Genomic DNA, 22,595 nt, shown 5'->3' with positions numbered 1-22,595 from the left:
TCGTTGTTAAAACAATAAATAGTTAGGTAATTACTGTTTTAACAACGACCTAAATTTGTTTGGTTTTAGGCTGAAAATATCTAAGTGACAGTATTTGGAGTTATACAATTTCATTGATCTTAGAATAAATCGGTTCATCGCATAATTAGTACTGCAAGAAGAAATGGCAAATGAATCACATGACCTCATGTTCGCTCTCGGACATCGCAACAAAACCTTAATTAAATAATTACAGTGACTGACCTCGCCCACAACATGTAGGTAGTGATACAGCGCCTGTCCGCCACACTCCCAGCCGCTGACAAGTTGTTTCTGTGCCGCTTCGTTCAGTTGTTCTAGGAGAGGTGCTATGCTCTTCAGGTCGTCTGCAAATGATATTATAGCTATGAAAAATGTGACATCAGGCCTCCCCAGTTTGCCCAGTGGGAGGAGGTTAATAATAATAAATACACTTTATTGCACACCAAAGATAAGAACAGAAAGAAAAGGAACACAGAATGTCAATGTATCAAAATCTCAGGAGAGAGACAGTTTATGTATGGAATGCTCGCTAGCGAGTGCGTCCAAAAAATCTATGAACATTTCAGTCCTTGAAAGTTTCCGCTAAGGGCGCTGTACAATCCGTCATACATTTAATGTCACTTTTTTACGCAGTTGCTAGTGAACACACCTTACGTTAACTCATGGTAAGAATACTGATAATGATGATATTGTTGTGCGTTTCTTATGCAAGAAAAAGACGCTTCCTCGTTATTCATTCATCTTTAATAAACTCCTGGATTCGATAAAAAAACATACAAATCGACGTTTCAAATTAAATTATTTCTTAACACTTTCTTCATCATCATTTCAGCCACAGGTCGTCCGCTGCCAAACATAGGTCTTCCTCAAATAACATTATCATGCTTTAAGCGAATACCCAAATATTTAACTATTCCAAGTAACAAAATAATCTTGCGACAAATTCAACATGTGGTGCGATTGTGTAAGGCAATCGTATTCATTTGACAGTTCATAACGTACGGTATGATCTGTCAAACGGCTAATTCTAATTGTGTACCGAGTTCATAAAACGATAACGATTTGATCGTTATTTTACGATGAGTGAATGATCTCCTCTGTTATTGCCATGCCATAGGTAATTCAAGTTCATAATGGAGGCAATAAATGACTGAGTATTGATTTCATACTAATAATGATTGTTGCCGGCGCGTGAAACATCCTTATTTTTTTTAAACTATGGTTTTGACGTATTGTCAGTTGTAAACAAGTCTTTCGTGGTTAAGCTGTGGGTCTAGTCAAAACGCACTTTGAAATCGCAAACCCATCGCAAACAAATAAACAAATCGCAAAAGAGGTCGATAACAAAAAAGGCTTAGCCATACGGCAAAAAATCGAATCGCAAAGCCCTACCTACCGATAATCGAAAGACTGGATTGAAATTTCCCATACAAAGGCTTAGCCAACATGCATTTAAGACTCAATCAAAATCGAATCGAATCGCAACACCCGCCATTTTCATTGCGATTACTAAAACCCCGGTGATAAGCTTCGATTCGATCGAAAACCAATAGCGTGAGTTGCACCACCTAACTTTGACCGTAACTATGACGTTAACCGGTGTTTCTTTTGTCAAAGTTAAACTAAGATGGTGCAACCCACCCTAAGGCTGTTTTGACAAATCCGTATCGCGATGTCGTTTTGACAGCTCGTTTGACAGCGAAGCATAGACGTAAACAGACAGCAGAAAGAAGGAAGAAACTAATTTAAAAAAAAAAGCTAAAAAAAGTGAAAACAATCGCAAAGTCATAGACATTTTTTAACTTTTATTCGATTTTGAATGAACTTTTATATCGCCGCGTCGTTGGTGGTTCAATGTGCATTGTGGCTGCCATTTTCCGATCGAATCGAATTACTGGTGACGCGGCGACTGACATTAGCGAAAACTTCATTATGGTTTGCGATGGCATTTTGACTAGAGCCACTGGTGGCTATAATGATAGCGATGTGTGTAGTGTCAAGTCTAACCTCCAAGCACGGCTTGCGTCTGGAGCTCCTCCAACAAGACGCGGTGCGCCGCGTTGTACTGACGCGCGCCTAACAAGTGCTCCGCTTCGATCGCCGGCAAGTGCTGCGAACAAATAGTTTTAGTTTTAAAAACAGTGGGATTTGAAGACCGACTAAAGCCCGGTCTGTGAGCACGTAGAATATTGTCCGATGACCCCAAGCTACCCATCCTTATCGCTCGCGCGTAATTATATTGCTGTCGCGACTGTGCGACGGGCGCCCGCAGTGAGTGTGCGAGCGCGACAGCAACATAATTACGCGCGAGCGATAAGGATGGGTAGCTTGGGGTCATTGGACAAAATTCTACGTGCTCACGAACCAGACTATACAATAAGGAAGTTAAGGCTTGAAGCCATAATAGCCGAACGGGGAATGGGTCGGACTGGTCGACTCGAGATATGAGGAACGCGGGTTCGAATCCCATCGCCGTTCGACTACTCTAGTGAGCCCACTCGTGAACCAGGAAAACAAATAACTCGTTACAGAGGCCTAGCTCCTCGCATGGAAAAATACAGTCCGCAACTATGCTCCGCTCCGTTATCTCGATCCGCTTCAGTAGAAAAGCCGTAATAATATTGCCGTAATTGTTTTCTGAATAAAACAAAATAAAATAAAATAAGCTTTAGACTCAAGCCAGATATTGTATCGGTGGGAGTGATTAGTAAAAATGGTGTAATAGGATAAGAGACTCACCTCGTACTTAGCTCGATGCGCCCTCGCCAGTAGCACCCACTCGGCGGGCACTCTAAGCTTGGCTATCAGCTCCAGTCGGTTTGTCAGTTCGGGAGTGTCCGCTTTGACCGGCACTTACTCAGTAGGGAGCACACAAAGCTTGACCACTAGGCTACTCGTCCACAGAAGCGGAGCCAACGGAGCGGAGAGCTAGGTGGCGGAGCGGAGAGCTAGGTGACGGAGAGGAGAGCTAGGTGACGGAGCGAAGAACTAGGAGGCGGAGCGGAGAGCTAGGTGACGGAGACGGGAAGCGAAGCGGAGAAAACAAATGACTTGACCTAGCTCCGCGTATGGAAATCGTGGTCTACCCTAAAGTGCCTCGCTGCGCTCAGTTTAAGCTGTAGAAATGTATACAAATGGTGATTTTGTACATTGTAGTACAACTAAAGACTCACCTCGTACTTAGCTCGGTGTGCCCTAGCCAGTAGCACCCATTCCGCGGGCACTCTGAGCTTGGCTATCAGCTCTAATCGGCTGGTTAGTTCTGGGGTGTCCGCTTTGGCCGGCGCATAGCGGGACAACACGCCTCTGATGAGGTGGCCTCGGCTGTAGAGGTGATAAACTCATAAGAAACTCATTTTATTTTCACAAATAAGCCTAAAAACACTTTTACATACATAGATGATAAGTTTTTAAATTGTAAAATTATTGGGATAAGTCAGCCTCGAAGCCTGTGAATACAATGATAAGAGACAGTTTGAAACAGCCTTGAATGAATATGAATGAATGAATAAAATAATAATAAATAACTTAATTTCTCTACTAAAATGTGTAGTTTCGACATGTTTATGAATTTTGAAAAATAATAGTAAAGTCATTATAAAGGAGCTACTTTAGAGTAGTTTAATGCCCAAAAACAGAGGTGGAATTGTGTAAAGTTAAAGCAATCGTAATCATTTGACAGTTTATAACGTACGATAAAATCAGTTAAACAAAGCGTTTGACAGAATAATCGTACGTTATGAACTGTCAACTGATAACGATTGCTTTACACAATTCTACCTCTGATTAGAGATGGCTAAAGACACGCGACGTTGTTTGACGACGAAGACGAATGTGTATATTGTAAAACAACACTCACGCTATAGCATCTGGATGGAACGCCAAAGCCTGCACCGCCAGATGCCAGAGTCCACACGCTTCCAATTGGTCCGCTACGCCCGTAATGCTGTCTATGGTTGGGTGCCCAAACCACGTGCCGAGCAGGAAACTGGAACAAATAAATAGTAATATGAGACTTAAAAATTATATTTATGTCTTTTATAAACTAAAATACGAATGAACGAATTTTGATGCACTTTTCACCAATAGACAGTTTGACACCATACCCCAATAATTCGAAACCACAACTGTTTTAAAAATACTCTTCATTCTGGTCTTAAAAACCTAATTTATTTTAAATTACCTGTAAATCGAAATTTACGTTTGTTCGAATTGTAATTGAAAAAAGTAGTTTAATTGGGTTAACAAAATAGTGACGTCACTTTCTTGTAGTGCCATACAAAATCTATGGGAGAGTTTCGTTTTGACAGTTTTAAAAAGTACGTCAATTGACTGTGGTGTCAATATGTCTATTATAAGAAGCTATCCGCCCGCGGCTTCGCTCGCGTGGAATTTTGTCTGTCACAGAAAAACTTTATAGCACGCGTCCCTGTTTCAAATACCGGGATAAAAACAATCCTATGTCCTTTCCTGGAACTCAAACTATCTCTATGCCAATTTCATCAAAATCGGTTCAGTGGTTTAGGCGTGAAAACAAGACAGACAGAGTTACTTTCGCATTTATAATATTAGTATAGATTCACGGAGAATGTTAAGTTAGGTATTTAATTTGTTGAAACAGAATTTTGAAACCAAAGATTTTCTGTGGCACACATATTCACTCGGCCGAAACAGGGCATTTGGTTTCTCCACTTCTCTGCTCTGAAATCCACTACGCTTTTTTGTATGAATTTTAAAGCGGTCCGCAACTCATGTCCACTGAAGCGGAGCGGAGATGTTATTCTCCATTCCAATTCCATTCGTAGATTTTTATCTTGCTCACCGACAAGCAGCCTAAAATTTGCTAAGTAATACAGCAGGCTTTCCCAAAGTGGGCGATAACGCCCCCTTGTGGGCGCTGCAGGCTTAAAGGGGGGCGTTAAGAGACCCAGAAAAAAATCGGGACGTTGTGTAGAGGCTTGGGAGGCGTCATCTACTAGGAGGACTCTTAGACACCGACTGAGCTCGACTCTTGACTACATAAATGGGGGGCGCTAAAAAATAATTTATTCTCAGAGTGGGCAGTAGACTAAATAAGTTTGGGAACCGCTGTAATACAGCAACCTATAAGCTGCCAAAAGCATCGCATGAACGACCAACCATTTAAAACATAGACACTTACCATAGACTGTAATCGAGCGGGTCAGGCGAGTAGCTGGCCGGACGGAGTCGCGGGCGGCCGTTAGTCGCGCGCGCGCGGATCAACTCGTAGCGCAGGTCCAATACGCGGAGCAGGCTGTCATTCTGTAAAGGATAAAGGACATAATCATTGAAACTGTGAAATGCAATAAAGAATTGAGTGTTGAGTATTAATTAGTGTGGCAGTGGGCGGGGCACATAGCTCGTAGAGACGATGGCCGTTGGACCAGGAAAGTTCTCGAGTGGCGACCACGGGCTGGAAGACGTAGGGTAGGCCTCCCACGAAGTGGACCGACGATCTGGTAAAGGTCGCGGGAAGAGCCTGGATGCGGGCAGCGCTGGACCGTTTATTATGGAAAGCCTTGGGGGAGGTCTTTGTCCAGCGTATTTATATTGCTGTCGCGACTGTTCGACGGTGAGTGTGCGAGCGCGACAGCAATATTATTAATGATGGGTAGCTTGGGGTCATTGGACGAAATTCTATCAGCTCGGCGACCGGACTTTAGACCTATAATCGTTTAATCACTATTACTCACCTCTCTCATCTCGCACTGGCTCATATAAGGCGGCAGGGGTAACTTCATGCTCATTTCGTCCACTTCTACAAGACTGAGGTCTATTTCTTCTTCTTCTTCTGTGCTGTTTGAGAAGAAACCTTCGTATTTGCGGACTATTCGCTCTAGGGTCGGCACTTGCGGGCAGATGTATCTGTGAACGACATTTGTATAGATTAATAAAGAAATTTGAATTGCTAGGTTGAGACCAGGGATGTTATGGATATCCGTAACCGTAACCGAAACTTTCGGATATGCGAAATAAAAAAATATCCGTAACGAGTTTCGGATAGTTTCGGATGTAGGTAGACCTCTGCCTAGACTTCAAGCAAGTCCCTACGCTGATTTAATAATTGGATTTTAAAGTAGGTACATGAGTTTTTTACCATAAGATAAAAGCTTTTTTGTTAGATCAAAAGAAGGTGACATCTGCAAAGAAATCTCTTCTGCACCCATTCTATTCGTAAGGCATGAACTGTTGGAAAAGTATTGCAATTTGCATTCTATAGCATACATATACAGGGTGGAATTTTGTAATGCCACCTGGAGGGAAAGTACTCTTAATACTGTAGATAGTTAAAATAGATACTGTAAAAAAAAAAAAAAAAAAAAAATAGAAAACTTTACTGAAAGAAAACATTCCTTTATTTTTGAAAAGAAAGAAAACTGCATTCAAAGACTTTCAAAAATTTTTCGAAAATTCACTACCACCATAAAATTTTCTGTACATAATTAAATTATTTTAAGATTTCATGGTTTTCCTTTCATTTGATTTATCAAGTTTGTTAGAGAGATTTTATCCTTATACTTAACCCTAACGATCAATGTAATAAAAATACAGGGTGTAATTTTTAACAGATTTTAGTTAGTTCGATTCCCGGGTGTGGCAAGCAAAATTTTGGAAATCTTTGAATGCAGTTTTATTTCTTTTAAAAAATAAAGGAATGTTTTCTTTGAGAAAAAAAATATATCTACAATATTAAGAGTACTTTCCTTCCAGGTGGCATTACAAAATTCCACCCTGTATATCCGTAACCGTAACCGAAATTTTCGACTTCTGGTGCCGTTTTTCAGTACTCAGAGTACTGATCTGAGTATCTTCTGTTTTCTTCTAAACTCTCACCTGGCAGTAGCTTTTTCCTTCTCTCTCACCAAGGGAAAAGAGAGAGAGAGAAAGGGTGTTTTCTTTTCTGTCACTAAAACAGCTTAGCGTGTAAAGCAGCCAATCAGCGCAATGGTCGCATTACGTCGCGTCGCATCACTCATATCACGTACCGTCGCTCACCGAGGACAACATATGGGAGAGAGGGTGTTTCTCAGACGTCAGACTCTCTCTCTCTCTCTCTCTGTGTGTGTGTGTGTGTGTGTGTGTGTGTGTGTGTGAAATCTCTTTCTCACCTAGCAGTGGCGTGTAAGGCTCTCAGCCAGTCCGCGTCTTCCAACTGCGCTCTTTCCCCAGCGAGCAGTCGTAACGCCGCAAAGCGATTCTTGGCGATCTTGGCGTCGGCGCCGCACGCGCGCCATTGGGAAAGTTGACGCGATAATAGCGAACGGAATGTTGGGGAACCTAGAAATAAAGAAAATAATGATCAAAATCGTAACACTTTGCAAGTGAAGTCTTTGCAAGCCGACTTGAGAACATAAGGTTCTTCGAATCAGTTATTTGGCCGTTTGGCGATGCTTTAATTTTATTAAAAGTATAAGCGCGTCACGGCAGGAGTGACTTTGACATAATTATTATGACTTGACAGAGCATACAAAAACAAATGAAATGCACATTTAAAGTCTCGCTGACGTTTGACGTCACAAAAACATCCTCTCGTGCATGAAAAACGAACTGACTTGAGTTATGTGCTAGATCCCATACCTCAGGCACTGACGGAGTTATGTACAGTCACGGAATGAAAAGGTTCGTAAGTTTTCAAATTGATTCCTTCAACGAATCGCGAGCACATATTACCTTTTGAAACTAAGTTACAGAATAATCTCGAGTTAGAGAAAATAATCTTTAACTGTTCGTCAGTAAAGTTCAAAATTATTCAGATCATAGTTGTTTGACGATTTATCTTGTCAAGAAGAATATTATGATTGATAATCTAAAACCTTCTTGTTGGTTCAACCTGCCATTATTATTTCGATTAAATAAAAAAAACTATTGTCAATTATTGGTCAATGTCATCATTGCATTGCACTGATGGGATAGAAAAATAAACAAGCAAAACCTTATTCGTTAGCAAACGTCATATTTATTTAAATGTTAGCAGCACTGTTTCTTGCACTGTTATGTTGGCAGGTTTGACTCTTACAGTACCTAGTGCAAGCGAAAACCGACACTAAGGTGACGAACCTTTTCATTCCGCGACTGTACCTACTAGACCTATCTTCTTGTCGTGTTGACAACAACATACAGTGTCAGCCCAAAACTCCGCTACAAGAGTGGCGTTGTCAGCAGCATTCGTTACATCTTCCTGCGTGCAGTTGTTTGGGCTATGACTAGGCCTATACAGTTCTTGCAACTCACGAAGGCTCATTCGCTTTACTTGTGTGTGTACGTGTACATGCACATAACGATAGTGTAATGTCTATCAAAACTTGAGAAAAATCAGTAGCGAGCCACCACACATATAAAGCTCACTCGCCTTCGTGACTTACAACAACTATAATAAACTAGCTTTTGCTCGCGGCTTCACCCGCGTGAAATTTAGTGCCATAGATTCGCATAAATTATAGCCTATATGTTAATCTGGGTTACAAATAATAGTACTGTAAAGTTTCAACCAAATCCGTTCAGTAGTTTTTGCGTGAAAGAGTAACAAACATTCACACAAACTTTCACCTTTATAATATTAGTAGGACTATTGTTTTTATAAACTTACCGGCAGCCTGCGCTATAAGCACGGCCATGTTAAGGTCCCCGCGCTCGCGGCAAAGCTTGCAGGCTTCTAATACTCTTCCACCTAGCAGCAGCGACCAAACACGGGAACTATGGCCGTCCTCTTCTGCAAGTAAAACAAAATTATTTATTGTATTGTAAGGTTTTTGGGTCCTTCTGCAATCATTCATACGCCAGCATTCACAAACATTACGAGGTCTCCCAGTGCGCGTGGACGCACAGGGTGACAAACGAACCAATCCGAGCTCTATTCAACGCTGTGCGTTGGATTTGCTGCTTCACTTAAGCAAGCATCGTTTGTGAATACGGGCGTTAGATTTTGGCTTATACCACAGTTGTGAACTGTGTTATCATGTATGTAATTGTAATCTGTTTTGAGACAAATAAATACTTTCTATCTATTCTATACACACAATACTTAATATTTAATAGTTTCAGAGCAGGGTTTTATTTATTTAAAACTAATGAGAATGACAACTAGGAGGAAAAGCCTTTAAGCTATGTGTAATAGACACATAATTGACAAAATTAATTTTATAAAATCCGATTTGTATGAAAAATAAAATAATTAAAATGAACATATGAATTTTCTGACTTCACCATACCATTTATATGACCATGTTAACATGGGCTAGTGTCGGCTCATATACCCATTTACCTAACACCCTGTATAATACTGTAATTATTCGATTAAGGAAAAAAATAAAAAATATGAGTCTAATATTTTCTAATTATCTGTCTGACGGACGAAATAGAATTTCGATTTCATTACCCTGTCATCATCCCTATGGTACTTCTATACATAACTTTCCCCGGGACAAACTTGGCCTTCACTAGTTGGGTTCTATCTAAGAGCCAGGATCTATCCTGGCTACATAGGAATTGCAGCGGTGAGAATAGTCTGGCGACGTGCGACAACAAACGTACCATCCTCAGTTTCTCCTTTGCTAGGCTTGCTGAGCTCGTTGTCTGTGGTCTCCGCGACTGCTTCCCGCAACCACTCCAGTAGTTTATGGTAGCGGTTCACCACAGACGCCACGTCTGTGCCTGGGACGCCTGGGGAATAAAAAAAATAAGCGGTTATCACGCCATTTTATAGATTTTCCCCATACATTTTGACGTCGATAAAAGTTATCACGGAGCGCATTTTAGATATGTGAAAGACCACACATGACGCAACCAGTTTGAAACTGGTTTGAAATGGTCGCGTCATGTGTAGTTTCTCAACGGAATCTATGGCAGAAACTTAGATGCAACTCAAAAGTAACTAAAGTTGCAGTTTCGTTGCAATTGCGTTTCACCGTGTGTTCTGGGCCTTAGGCCTACAGGAAACATCCCTATTTCTATAAGATGAGAGTTTTATGACCAGATGATGATGATGATGATGATGATGAATGAGCACTTACCGTCATTGTCAAGGTCCGCGCCCCATAGCGCGTCGCACAGCTTCCACACTTCGTAGCAATAGGCTCTGCTCACGCCGAACTGTGGACAAAATTATACATAAGTACGAAAATAACATAAGCAGCATGGGACGACCTCATAATGGTAGCAGGAAGGCGCTGGATGCAGGCCGCTACCAACCGGGCGATGTGGCAATCATTGTGGGAGGCCTATGTTCAGCAGTGGAAAGAAAGAAAAATTATTTATTTGACAACTTAAAATAAAAAAAGGGCAATATAAAAATACAATTATAAAAAAAGTACAAAGACAATGAAGAGAAAAAAGAAAAAAGAAATGTTGCCAAAGAGGTTACCCACTCAGTATCATCTTGACAGTTGACATTTTACTGCCAAGTGCCAAGACACTGGTTTTCAGTGGGTACCTTGTACGCAGGGGCAAAAAGAATGTAATAAATTAAAAAAAATATATAAACTCAAATCAATTAAAATTCACATTAAAATAAAATTACAATAAAATTAACGAAAAACAATACAATTAATAATTTCAAATAAACATGTCAAGAAAAAAAAATTAAAAATTAAAATTCACAATAAAATAAAAATTATAATAAGAATAAAAATTAAAGATAAAACAAAACAATTAATTTCAAGTAAACATGTCAAAAATAAATTAAAAATTCACATTAGAAAATTAAATATGAATGATATGGACGTCCTATGGCTGAAATGATGACGAGCATAATAACATACAGGGCAAGAAAAAGCCACATATCGTATGAGTTTGTGCTATCACCATGGATACTTTTGTTTATTTATATTTTATACTTATATGCAAACATTTTAACATAAGGCGAAGTTAATGCCATAAGGCGTTCTTCAACATACATTGTATATTTTTTTGAAGAAGAACAACTCATAATATCGGAGTAAAGAATCAATAGAATCATACAATAGGCTAGTTGCCAAAAAAATTTTTTTAGTCCGTAATGTTTAATATCAAAAAATATTGGACACGTATATTTTTATTTGTCAATCTAACAAATAATTACATAGTTATGGTGCGTTGAAGTTGCGCACGACGTCACAACGTGCGGCATTTTTAAGCAAGCGTTGACGTCACGGGCCTCTTCTTATGAACTTTGGGGCGCTTTATCTCTTTAAATTTTCATTAGTTTGAAAAAGTGAAAAATACGTGTAGAGTATTTTTTGATAAGTTAACTGACGGACTAATTAAAACTCTTGCTTTTTGACCCAGGCAACATCCCCATTCGTAGATAGAGACTGACAGCTGACAGTTACGCACAGCTCACATCTCCTCTCCGCTAGTTTCTCTCCGCTTTGGTGGAAAAAAGCTCTTCTCCTCACCTCTCCGCTTTGCTGAAAACCGGACCTAAGTAATGTGTCAATAAAGTTCTAAATCTATTTCCACTCACCCCGCCGCCACTCTTGTTAAGCTGTCGCGCGTCCCTCAAGTGTTTGTTCAGTAACTCCCTTCGGTCTTTGGGTTCCTTCTTAACTTGTAGCTGAGGGCACTGGCCCTCCTCACAGGGCAGTACACAACCAATAGTCATACACTTCGTAGACAGCTAGACTGGCAGCTGACAGCGATAGACTGGCAGCTGACAGCGATATACTGACAGCTGACAGCAATAGACTGACAGCTGACATCGATAAACTGACAGCTGACTGCAATAGACTGACTGCTGGTAGCGATAGACTGACAGTAGACAGCTAGACTGGCAGCTGACAGCGATAGACTGGCAGCTGACAGCAATATACTGACAGCTGACAGCAATAGACTGACAGCTGACATCGATAAACTGACAGCTGACTGCAATAGACTGACTGCTGGTAGCGATAGACTGACAGTAGACAGCTAGACTGGCAGCTGACAGCAATAGACTGACAGCTACGCACAGCTTACATCTCCTCTCTGCTTTAGTGAATATAACCTGACAGTATCACCGCACATCTCCTCTCCGCTAGTCTCGCCTCCTCTCCGCTTTGGTAGAAACAACCTGACAGTATCACCGCACATCTCCTCCGCTAGTCTCACCTCCTCTCCGCGAGTCTCGACTCCTCTCCGCTAGTCTAATCTCCTCTCCGCTAAGTGCTGTATAAAGTGTGTCTATATCTACTTCCACTCACCCCGCCGCCACTCTTGTTAAGCTGCCGCGCGTCCCTCAAGTGTTTGTTCAGTAACTCCCTTCGGTCTTTGGGCTCCTTCTTGACTTGTAGCTGAGGGCACTGGCCCTCCTCACAGGGCAGTACACAACCAATAGAGCCATACACTTCGTAGACAGCTAGACTGGCAGCTGACAGCAATAAACTGACAGTAGACAGCAATAGACTTACAGCTGACAGCAATAGACTGAGAGTAGACAGCTAAACTGGCAGCTGACAGCGATAGACAGCTGACAGCAATAGACTGACAGCTGACAGCGATATACTGACAGCTGACAGCAATAGACTGACAGCTGACAGCAATAGACTGGCAGCTGACTGCAATAGACTAACAACTGACATCGATAAACTGACAGCTGACAGCAATAGACTGACAGCTACGCACAGCTTACATCTCTCCGCTAGTCTCGTTTCGTCTCCTCTCCGCTTTAGTGAATATAACCTGACAATATCACCGCACATCTCCTCTCCGCTAATCCCGTCTCCTCTCCGCTAGTCTCGTCTACTCTCCGCTAGTCTCGTCGTCTCTCCGTTAATCTAGTCTCCTTTTCGTTAGTCTCACCTCCTCTCCGCTAGTCTCGTCTCCTCTCCGCTAGTCTCGCCTCCTCTCCGCATTGGTAGAAACAACCTGACAGCATCACCGCACATCTCCTCTCCGCTAGTCCCGTCTCCTTTCCGTTAGTCTCCTCTCCTCTCCGCTAGTCTCGCCTCCTCTCCACTTTGGTAGAAACAACCTGACAGTATCACCGCACATCTCCGCTAGTCTCGCCTCCTCTCAGCTTTGGTAGAGACAACCTGCCAGTTTCTCCGCTCTTCTCCTCACCTCTCCGCTATGTTCAAAACTGGACCTAAGTGCTCTGTCGATAAAGTCTATTTCTTCCACTCACCCCGCCCCCACTCTTGTTAAGCTGTCGCGCGTCCCTCAAGTGTTTGTTCAGTAACTCCCTTCGATCCTTGGGCTCCTTCTTGACTTGCAGCTGAGGGCACTGGCCTCCTCGGGAGTACACAACCAATAGAGTCATACATTTCATAGATAGCTAGACTGGCAGCTGACAGCAATAGACTGACAGCTACGCACAGCTTACATCTCTCCGCTAGTCTCGTTTCGTCTCCTCTCCGCTTTAGTGAATATAACCTGACAATATCACCGCACATCTCCTCTCCGCTAATCCCGTCTCCTCTCCGCTAGTCTCGTCGTCTCTCCGTTAATCTCGTCTCCACTCCGCTAGTCTCGTCTCCTCTCCGCTAGTCTCGTCTAGTCTCGCCTCCTCTCCGCTAGTCTCGTCTAGTCTCGCCTCCTCTCCGCTTTAGTAGAAACAACCTGACAGTATCACCGCACATCTCCTAGGCTAGTGTCACCTCCTCTCCGGTAGTCTAATCTCCTCTCCGCTAGTCTCGCCTCCTCTCCGCTTTGGTAGAAACAACCTGACAGTATCCCGCACATCTTCGCTAGTCTCACCTCCTCTCCGGTAGTCTAATCTCCTCTCCGCTAAGTGCTGTATAAAGTGTGTCTATATCTACTTCCACTCACCCCGCCGCCACTCTTGTTAAGCTGCCGTGCGTCCCTCAAGTGTTTGTTCAGTAACTCCCTTCGATCCTTGGGCTCCTTCTTGATGGAAGTACCTCAGAGTACTCCCGTAATAGTACTGAAGACTTAGATTATAACAAAAAGGGAAGATACGGCATGTCCTTATGTAAATATGAAAAAAAAAAAACTAGCGGGGTTACACCGAAAAACGTTATCCGAAGTTTCGAATGTTGCCATCCCTCTCACACAAAGCGAGATGCCAGAATGAGCGACGGTGACAGATAGACCTAAAACTACGTAAACAGTGTTTCGGAGTAACCCTGTAGGCCGTGAACTTAGTTTTTAGTTCCTGAATTATTCGTACACTAACGCTCGCGTGTATTGCATAGGTTAGGCCGATTGTGATTGAAGCGAATGTGACCATGGGTATGTTTGAGTATGACTTTTTTGCACTTTTGAGACGCTTATGTCGAATCTTCCCTTTTGGTTTTAATCTACGAAGAGCATATATAATATTCCACTCACCCCGCCGCCACTCTTGTTAAGCTGCCGCGCGTCCCTCAAGTGTTTGTTCAGTAACTCCCTTCGGTCTTTAGGCTCCTTCTTGACTTGCAGCTGAGGGCACTGGCCCTCCTCACAGGGCAGTACACAACCAATAGAGCCATACACTTCGTAGACAGCTAGACTGGCAGCTGCCAGCGATAGACTGACAGCTGACATCAATAGACTGACAGCTGACAGCGATATACTGACAGCTGACAGCAATAGACTGACAGCTGACATCGATAAACTGACAGCTGACTGCAATAGACTGACTGCTGGTAGCGATAGACTGACAGTAGACAGCTAGACTGGCAGCTGACAGCGATAGACTGACAGCTGACAGCAATAGACTGACTGCTGATAGCGATAGACTGACAGCTGACAGCAATAGACTGACAGCTGACATCGATAAACTGACAGCTGACTGCAATAGACTGACTGCTGGTAGCGATAGACTGACAGTAGACAGCTAGACTGGCAGCTGACAGCAATAGACTGACAGCTACGCACAGCTTACATCTCCTCTCTGCTTTAGTGAATATAACCTGACAGTATCACCGCACATCTCCTCTCCGCTAGTCTCGCCTCTTCTCCGCTTTGGTGGAAATAACCTGCCAGTTTCTCCGCTCTTCTCCTCACCTCTCCGCTATGTTCAAAACTGGACCTAAATACTCTGTCGATAAAGTCTATTTCTATCTAACTCACCCCGCCGCCACCCTTGTTAAGCTGCCGCGCGTCCCTCAAGTGTTTGTTCAGTAACTCCCTTCGATCCTTAGGTTCCTTCTTGACTTGCAGCTGAGGACACTGGCCCTCCTCACAGGGCAGGAGTTCCGAGTATTCCCGAAGGGTCTCCATGTGGCGGGAGAGCGCTTCCTGTGGTAAATAAATGGTAAATGATTATAAGCCCACTCACAAGGTGGACCGACGACATCGCAAAGGTAGCAGGAAGGCGCTGGACGCAGGCCGCTACCAGCCGGGCAACTTTGAAAGCATTTGGGGAGGCCTATGTTCAGCAGTAGACGTCGTATGGCTGAGATGATGATGATGATTATTATTATTATTATTTACTTGCTTTAAAAAAAGGGTAAGTACATTTAGGGCTCATTCCCACGATAATTCAGCTTTGCAGGATCCAGTAATGCAGAATCCTACAAAACTGTAGCGTTATTCACGTAACAAAACTTCAACGACAACAAAACACTGAGTTGCGATCCTAACGAGTAATCGTTCTATCGAAATGACCCTTGTCAATACGGATTTAGAACTGTTTTTCAATGGGACGACTTCCGAACGTCAGCGAAATCTTGACTGTCAAAATACGTGAATTAGGCCACTGGACTGTCGTGGGAACACACGTATAGTTCCAAAATACTGAACAGTCCTATGCATGACATTGACAGTGGGGCGCCACCGTCAATACCGGATCGCTGGTTCCGATTTTTGCCATGTTGGAAACCATATAGTTGAACGATGGTAGCGCCCCCCTGTCATTGAGTTTGGTGGGACAGTTCAGCGTGGGTCATCTATATGTCTGAAATTCTAATTACAAATTCGAAAAGATCGGTTTTTTTTAAGGATACTGCAAACGGGATGTTCGTGTGAAAATAAATATTAAAACTTTAAAAGTGATCTTTGGGACACCCTGTATACGGATAATTTACCTGCAGATATTTAGCGGAGTCGCCTTGCGTCTCCAGCCGCGCCAAGGCGATCTCGCTCCAGTCTGAACTGAGCCGCCCGCGCAAGTATTTGTTGAGGTCGCATAGCTCTGCGGCTATTGGTGGAAAAAAAATAGTTATAAGTGTATTAGTATAATTTATTTTAATGGCATGTTTTAATACAGACGTCCGAGTGGAACCGTTACACGCATACTACACTGGACCGCAAAGAAAAAGGGTCGGTTAGAAAATCTTAATTTCTTCTAAAGTACCTGACTGTTTCACTGTTTTGTACAATAAATCAATCACTGCAACAGTCACAACGTATCTGAAGCACTATTTATCATAAACATCCACGACTTCACTCACGTAAAATCTGAAAATATTACAGTTCAAATTTTTAGCGTGCTACTATGAACTGTCAAATAGTTGCAAAAAACTGTTCTGTTTGACGTGACGGCGACGGCATCACGCATCTCTTTTTATCACACAGTGTTGCTGCTAGCACAGAATAATAAAAAGTACTACGTACAGAAGTTTTACTTCGCGAAGGTATTTAAAAAAATGTATGCTCAATGTCATTAACAATATGGTGTAATTTAGCCTGTCTCAAGAGTCAAGCACCATTTTGTTGACATACGTCAGTGATCGGCACTGCGCCGAAGCTATAGGGCTGACTTCGGTAAAATGACGTGCCGTGAGGTGCCAAACTGCGGAAAATGGCGGAGGAAATACATGATTTAGCATGAATTCATGAATAATTTAATTGGTAACTCTATATGTGTTATAGAATGCTGTTTGTTTTCCTAACAATAAAATAAAAATAAAATAATATTAACTACTTATTTACCTCTCAGTGTCTTCAGGCAACTTAAAAAAGTACATTCTGTGTCTTTATTATTATTTAGGCAGTTAAATACTGCACAGTATTTAGTACCCCATTTCTTTATTTTCTTCCATCATACACAAGAATACGCGTGCGTGAGTCAATGTTCGCTCGTATGTGAGGCCTTGTCGAATAGTATCCTGTAGGTGGGCCATCGTGCGTGTTTTGTTTTTGATGTAAACTCGCGGAGAACAGGCCTGCTGCTAGTGACATCTCGCTCGCTCAGTTTTTTTTGCTCTATTCCGCTAGGTATATTTACTTTATGGGTATGCATAAGATTCTAATATAAGATAAAGGTGATTCTAGACCCCATAAAACAAAACAAAATCACTATTTCATACATAACTTGTTGTCACCTATCAATGTCATCCGCTTTGCAATGGAGGGAAGTTGAACCTTAACTTCGAACTCCTCCTATGTTCTTTTGATTAATTTCGGTGCGAGTCTAATTACAGTTTAACTTCCCCCCGGGACAAACTTGGCCTTCACTGGTTGGGTTATTGGCGGTCAAGCTGTAGATCCTGGCTACACAGGAGTTGCAGTGGTGGGAACGAGAGGTGGGAATAGTGTTTATTTCACACATAAGACTTACTTTTAGGCAGCCCGTTGATCGAGTCGTAACTCGTGACGTAAGCTAGCGTCGCTTTTGGCCCGAACCCGACGCGCGAATGTCTCGCTCGGCACACCGACATGTCTGCTAGGTACGCAGCGCCCAGCTTGCCTGAAACGAAACAATATTTTACTCAGGTTACAGACTAAGAACTAAGCTCAGTTAGTTAAGCTTAGCTCACATAGCTGACGCAGTTTTCAATAGTATTTGCATAGTTTGCAATATGCACACAATTGGTCATAAATTAAAGCCTATATGTTATTCTGGGTTATAAACAATAATACTGTGAAGTTTCATCAAAATCCGTTCAGTAGTTTTTGCGTGAAAGAGTAACAAACATCCAGACATCCATACAAACTTTCGCATTTATAATATTAGTATAGCCTGACCAGGAACATAAAAACCCTCGCCATGTTGCGGAAATCTAATGGTACTAATTTCTTTTAATGGCAACAATAACTAAAAACTTCATTGACATGTCACCTTGCATGTCAGTCTATTGCTGTCAAAGTGTAAACAAACTTTATTTTAAATGTGCGCAATTGATTTTGTGAATGAAATTGCTAAAATCTTTTTATAGTCGTGAAAGAAAAGTGGTTCACAATATGTAAAAGTATTTGTCGAAGAGAAATACCAAGGGTTCGGACAATATTTTCATTGAATAATGTTTCCAACAAAGGTTGTCAAATTGACTGACATGTTTATCGTATAGTACAGTCCACTATGAAAATTAGCTGTGGTTTGTTTCAACTACCTATTTTAAAGTTTTTTGTCACTTTCTAAGTGTTGAATTTTATGGAATTGGGAAAGAAGTACCGAGTTTGAAGCCTTCATGAGCAGACATTGCAGTTGAATATTCAAGTTCTGAATTTGATTATTGATGAATAATAAAATAAATCCTACTATCTCGATTGATGGTTTCATTTAATTTATTTAAACCAGATTACCTATAATAATATGTTTTCGTTAATTTATGAAAATATTAAATTAGCCCGTAATCCTGAATCCTGATACATAAAGTTAGCCTATTAATTTAACACAGGTACGACTGTACTCAGTGTTGCACTATCAAATGCAATTGATGCGCCTCTATGCCAGGGTTTTTATGTTCCTGGTCAGGCTATAGGAATAATATCGAATAAAAATAAATAAAATAAAATAAGCCTTTATTGCTGTTAATTTTTTTAACTTATTTCACTATACATGATATTACAAATTATAACTAGAGGTAAGAAAAAATTCATTTAAACTAAAATAGTATTTTCGGCATTCGGCTTATCTCTCCTCTTAACAGCTTGTCTTTCGACAAAGGCCTCCTCTAAGGATTTCCATTTGTTTCTGTCCTTTATTTATTTATTTATTTATTTAATGAGCAACATAATAAGCTTACAGAAAACCCAAAGCGCTTACATGTTTAGTCACCACATCGATTACAATAAATTTGCTGTACGCAACCATTCTGGCCCAGCTACTTGCTTCAAATCGTCTTCCCATCTCTTTGGTTGTCTTCCTCTACTTCTTCTGCTTTCTCTAGGGTACCATTCCGTAATTATTCTGGTCCATTTCTCTTTCTTTTCTCTTAACATATGTCCTGTCCAGCGCCATTTTAATTTCCTGCATAATGATTGTACTTTTCCAAACTTTGTCTTCCCTTTGATCTTTTTTAATTGCATTTTATCCTTTCTTCTCACTCCTAGAACGCTTCTCTCTATCCCGTTCTGACATATATTTAATTTATTTTGTTGTTGTTCAGTTAAGGCCCAAGTTTGGCATCCGTATGTAAGACATGGCAATATGCAAGCATTGAAGACTTTCCGTTTTTCAGCCATAGGCATTTCATTATTTTTCATTACTTCGCTCAACGACCAGAATCTTTTCCAAGTGTTTGCTATTCTTCTTTCTATTTCTTTCTGCATACTCTCTGTCGGTGATACTAATTGTCCCAAGTAAATGTACTCGCTTACATATTCTAACTGTTGGTTATTAACTGCAATATGAATGTTTTGTGAGGAGTTGGTCATTACTTTCGTTTTTGTTATATTCATTGTGAGCCCTGCATTTGCACTTTCGTCTGATAATTGTTGCAGCATTTTTTCCAAGGTCATCGGGCATTCGGAGAAAAAGTATTAAATCATCAGCGAATCTCAAATGGCTTAATTTGTCTCCATTCACGTTGAGTCCGTAATTATCCCAATCCAGTCTCCTAAAGATCAGCTCCAACACTGCTGAGAATATCTTCGGTGAAATAGGGTCACCTTGACGGATGCCTTCGGGAACTCTTCACCTGACCTTTCCAGTTTTATTTGTGCTGTGCTTTTTCCATAAATGATTTTTAATATGCGTATGTACTTATTATGAACCCCTTGTTGTTCTAATGATTCCCATATGTAGTGGTGTTCAAGGGAATCAAATGCCTTGTTGAAATCCAAGCCAAGTAGTATATTTTGTTGTATTCCCTGTATTTCTGAAGTATCTGGCGTAGGACGTGTATGTGGTCAATGGTCGAGAAGTTGCTCCTAAATCCAGCCTGCTCCTTTGGTTCGATAGTATTTTAGAAAATACTTTATATATATTAGACATTAAGCTTATTGGTCTATAATTGTTAATATCTCCTTTGTCTCCTTTTCTGTGCAGCAAAACTATCATTGATTTCGTCCAATCTTCTGGGATAACTTCTGCTGTTAATATTTCGTTAAACAAATTAGTTAATTTGGGGACGATTACTGGCATGGATATTTTAAGAAGTTCATTGGTGATTTGATCAGGACCAGGTGCTTTTCCTAGCTTCTGCGTAATAATATCGAATAATATGATTTAATTTCGGATATAGCAGAAATAGAAGAGAGGACTCGGTAGAAAACCAGTATTTCCGAACGTATACTCACCGGCGATGGTTTGGTCGAACGGCGGGACTTTCCTGTGGTATTTGAGCACGATGGTATGCGGTCGCACTAGCAGGGGCTTCATTTGATGCTCTGTAAGGGAAACAAATAAATCGTTATGTGAAATGCGATTGGTAAATTTTATATCAGATGCGATTGGTAAATATCATAAATTATAGTTTTCTTAACTTCAAACTCCTATTTTCGTCTATTTAATTTTGTTGTTGGCTCTAGACAGCTCGACAGTAACCCGTTGTCCAAAGTGAACGACAAAAGCGGCTACGTGAGATGCGATGTGAATTATTATATCAATTTTCACATCTGTTTTGCAGCTTTTTATCTATTTGTCGCTTGTTGTCGTTGTAGTATTTTTTTTATCCACAACGAGGAAGCTTTTGGCCTGTATCTCACCCGATGGTAAGTGCTGATCAGGCCGAAGGTGGAAGCGAGCTTCACCCGGAATCCTCAACCACGGAGGAACTGGCTATCTTACTTCTAACTGCCGGAACACAACAATGCTGTTAACATTGTTGTTATGGCGACAGACTTAGGTAAGATGGTGGTAGCTAGCCAGGCGGACTTAGAACAAGCTCTACCACCAACCAAACCGAACAGAAAAATCTGCCCCCAATGGGAATCGAACCCGGGACCTCTGCGTCTGAAGCAGGTGGTCTTACCACTAGACCACAGAGGCGGTTAAATAGTGGCATGTGTAGTCGCGTGGTTTAACATATCATACGTATTATCGCAAATATTGTCGCATTGCTTCATATCTCCCCGAGACAATTCAACCTTCACTGGTTTGGTTGGAGGCCAATCAAATGTAGATCCTGCCTAAAAAGTTCCAGTGGCGGGAAAAAGTGGTAGGATTAATCCTGTTTGGTGTCTATCATACCTTCAGCAACAATAACCGGCGGCTCCTCCATTCCGGCGGCGTATTCCGGCGGGCGCGTGGACGCCGGTCGCGGCGGCGGCGCGGCAGATGTCGGCACTAGCTGGTCGCCGGTCGACACCGATATGTCGTCTTCCATCTCTGTAGGACAGAAATATTGTTTTATTAACTACTAAAGCCTGGTCCGTGAGCACGTAGAATCCCGTCCAATGACCCCAAGCTACCCATCCTTGTCGCTCGCACGTAATTATGTTGCTGTCGCGCTCGCACACTCACTGCGGGCGCCCGTCGCACAGTCGCGACAGAAATATAATTACGCGCGAGCGATAAGGATGGGTAGCTTGGGGTCATTGGACGGGATTCTACGTGCTCGCAGACCAGGCTTTACTAGCTTTTGCCCGCGGCTTCATCATCATCATCATCATTTCAGCCATAGGACGTCCACTGCTGAACATAGGCTTTCCACGTTGATCGATTGGTAGCGGCCTGCGTCCAGCGCTTCCCTGCTACCTTTACGATGTCGTCGGTCCACCTTGTAGGTGGACGTCCCACGCTGCGTTTTCCGGTACGCGGCCTCCATTCCAGAACCTTTCTGCCCCATCGGCCAACGGCTTCGCACGCGTGAAATTTCGATTGTCACAGATCGTCATAAATTATAGCCTATATGTTATTCTGGATTATGAACAATAATACTGTAAAGTTTCATCAAAATCCGTTCAGTGGTTTTTGAGCCTATTCATTACAAACATACAAAAATAGGTACAAATCTGGAAAGATTTGTACCTATTCTATACTAATATTATAAAGAGGAATCCGTAACCCCCATAACCACCAGTTATGGGGGCATTTTTTTTATCAAATATCCAAAAAAACACGAATTTAAAAGCAGATTTTTTTCAAAAAGTATCATTTTTTATTATTTTTGGCCTTTTTTGTGTATTTTATGTATTTTTTTAGTATTGCCTGTTATTTAGCATTATTACTGTTTTTATTTTATCAGGATATACCGCTTAGTTCATTGTGGAAAACCTTGGGGGAGGCCTTTGTCCAGCAGTGGACGTCATTTGACTGAAAACGAATACCGCTTAGTTTAAAAGTTATTTCGTTTTCTTTACAATAAGTAATTGGAAGAAAAAAAAATCTATAATTTTTTTTTTTTAAATCTCAAAAAATTTTTGACCTGTTTTTTGTCGATAAAAATAGGTCTAGTTTCATCTATTTTCATATGTACACTTTAACGTGACTAACACTGTATTAGTGTAGACTAGCGGTCGCCCGCGACTTCATACGCGTGGACCCCGTTTTGAAGGGGTTGAATTTTGCAAAATCACAGTTAAGTCGAACCATAATATCGACCTCCTCC

At 41.6% G+C, this 22,595-nt stretch overlaps 1 protein-coding gene across 1 annotated transcript in view; it reads right to left on the bottom strand.

The window, feature by feature from the left end:
- The window catches only part of LOC114358625 (nuclear pore complex protein Nup98-Nup96-like), a 29,555-nt gene extending 8,186 nt beyond the window's left edge, over positions 1–21,369 (bottom strand). Inside the window, exons 1-18 of the mRNA XM_028312641.1 lie at positions 21,236–21,369; positions 20,344–20,433; positions 17,441–17,569; positions 15,966–16,078; positions 15,010–15,177; positions 14,287–14,391; positions 12,198–12,302; positions 11,483–11,635; positions 10,053–10,131; positions 9,574–9,702; positions 8,630–8,752; positions 7,152–7,320; positions 5,736–5,907; positions 5,183–5,304; positions 3,881–4,009; positions 3,195–3,345; positions 2,029–2,131; positions 234–365 (exon numbers count right to left, since the gene is read on the bottom strand). Coding sequence (XP_028168442.1) covers positions 234–365; positions 2,029–2,131; positions 3,195–3,345; positions 3,881–4,009; positions 5,183–5,304; positions 5,736–5,907; positions 7,152–7,320; positions 8,630–8,752; positions 9,574–9,702; positions 10,053–10,131; positions 11,483–11,635; positions 12,198–12,302; positions 14,287–14,391; positions 15,010–15,177; positions 15,966–16,078; positions 17,441–17,569; positions 20,344–20,433; positions 21,236–21,266 — 2,203 coding nt within the window. The 5' untranslated portion in view covers positions 21,267–21,369. The remainder of the gene's footprint in view (positions 1–233; positions 366–2,028; positions 2,132–3,194; positions 3,346–3,880; positions 4,010–5,182; positions 5,305–5,735; positions 5,908–7,151; positions 7,321–8,629; positions 8,753–9,573; positions 9,703–10,052; positions 10,132–11,482; positions 11,636–12,197; positions 12,303–14,286; positions 14,392–15,009; positions 15,178–15,965; positions 16,079–17,440; positions 17,570–20,343; positions 20,434–21,235) is intronic.
- Between the last annotated feature and the right edge of the window lie 1,226 nt (positions 21,370–22,595).

This window comes from Ostrinia furnacalis, unplaced genomic scaffold, assembly GCF_004193835.3.
Source record: "Ostrinia furnacalis isolate ACB-3 unplaced genomic scaffold, ASM419383v2 OfSCF4059, whole genome shotgun sequence".
In the NCBI taxonomy this organism is placed as follows: domain Eukaryota; kingdom Metazoa; phylum Arthropoda; class Insecta; order Lepidoptera; family Crambidae; genus Ostrinia; species Ostrinia furnacalis.
This window is presented reverse-complemented; position numbering and strand designations above follow the sequence as displayed.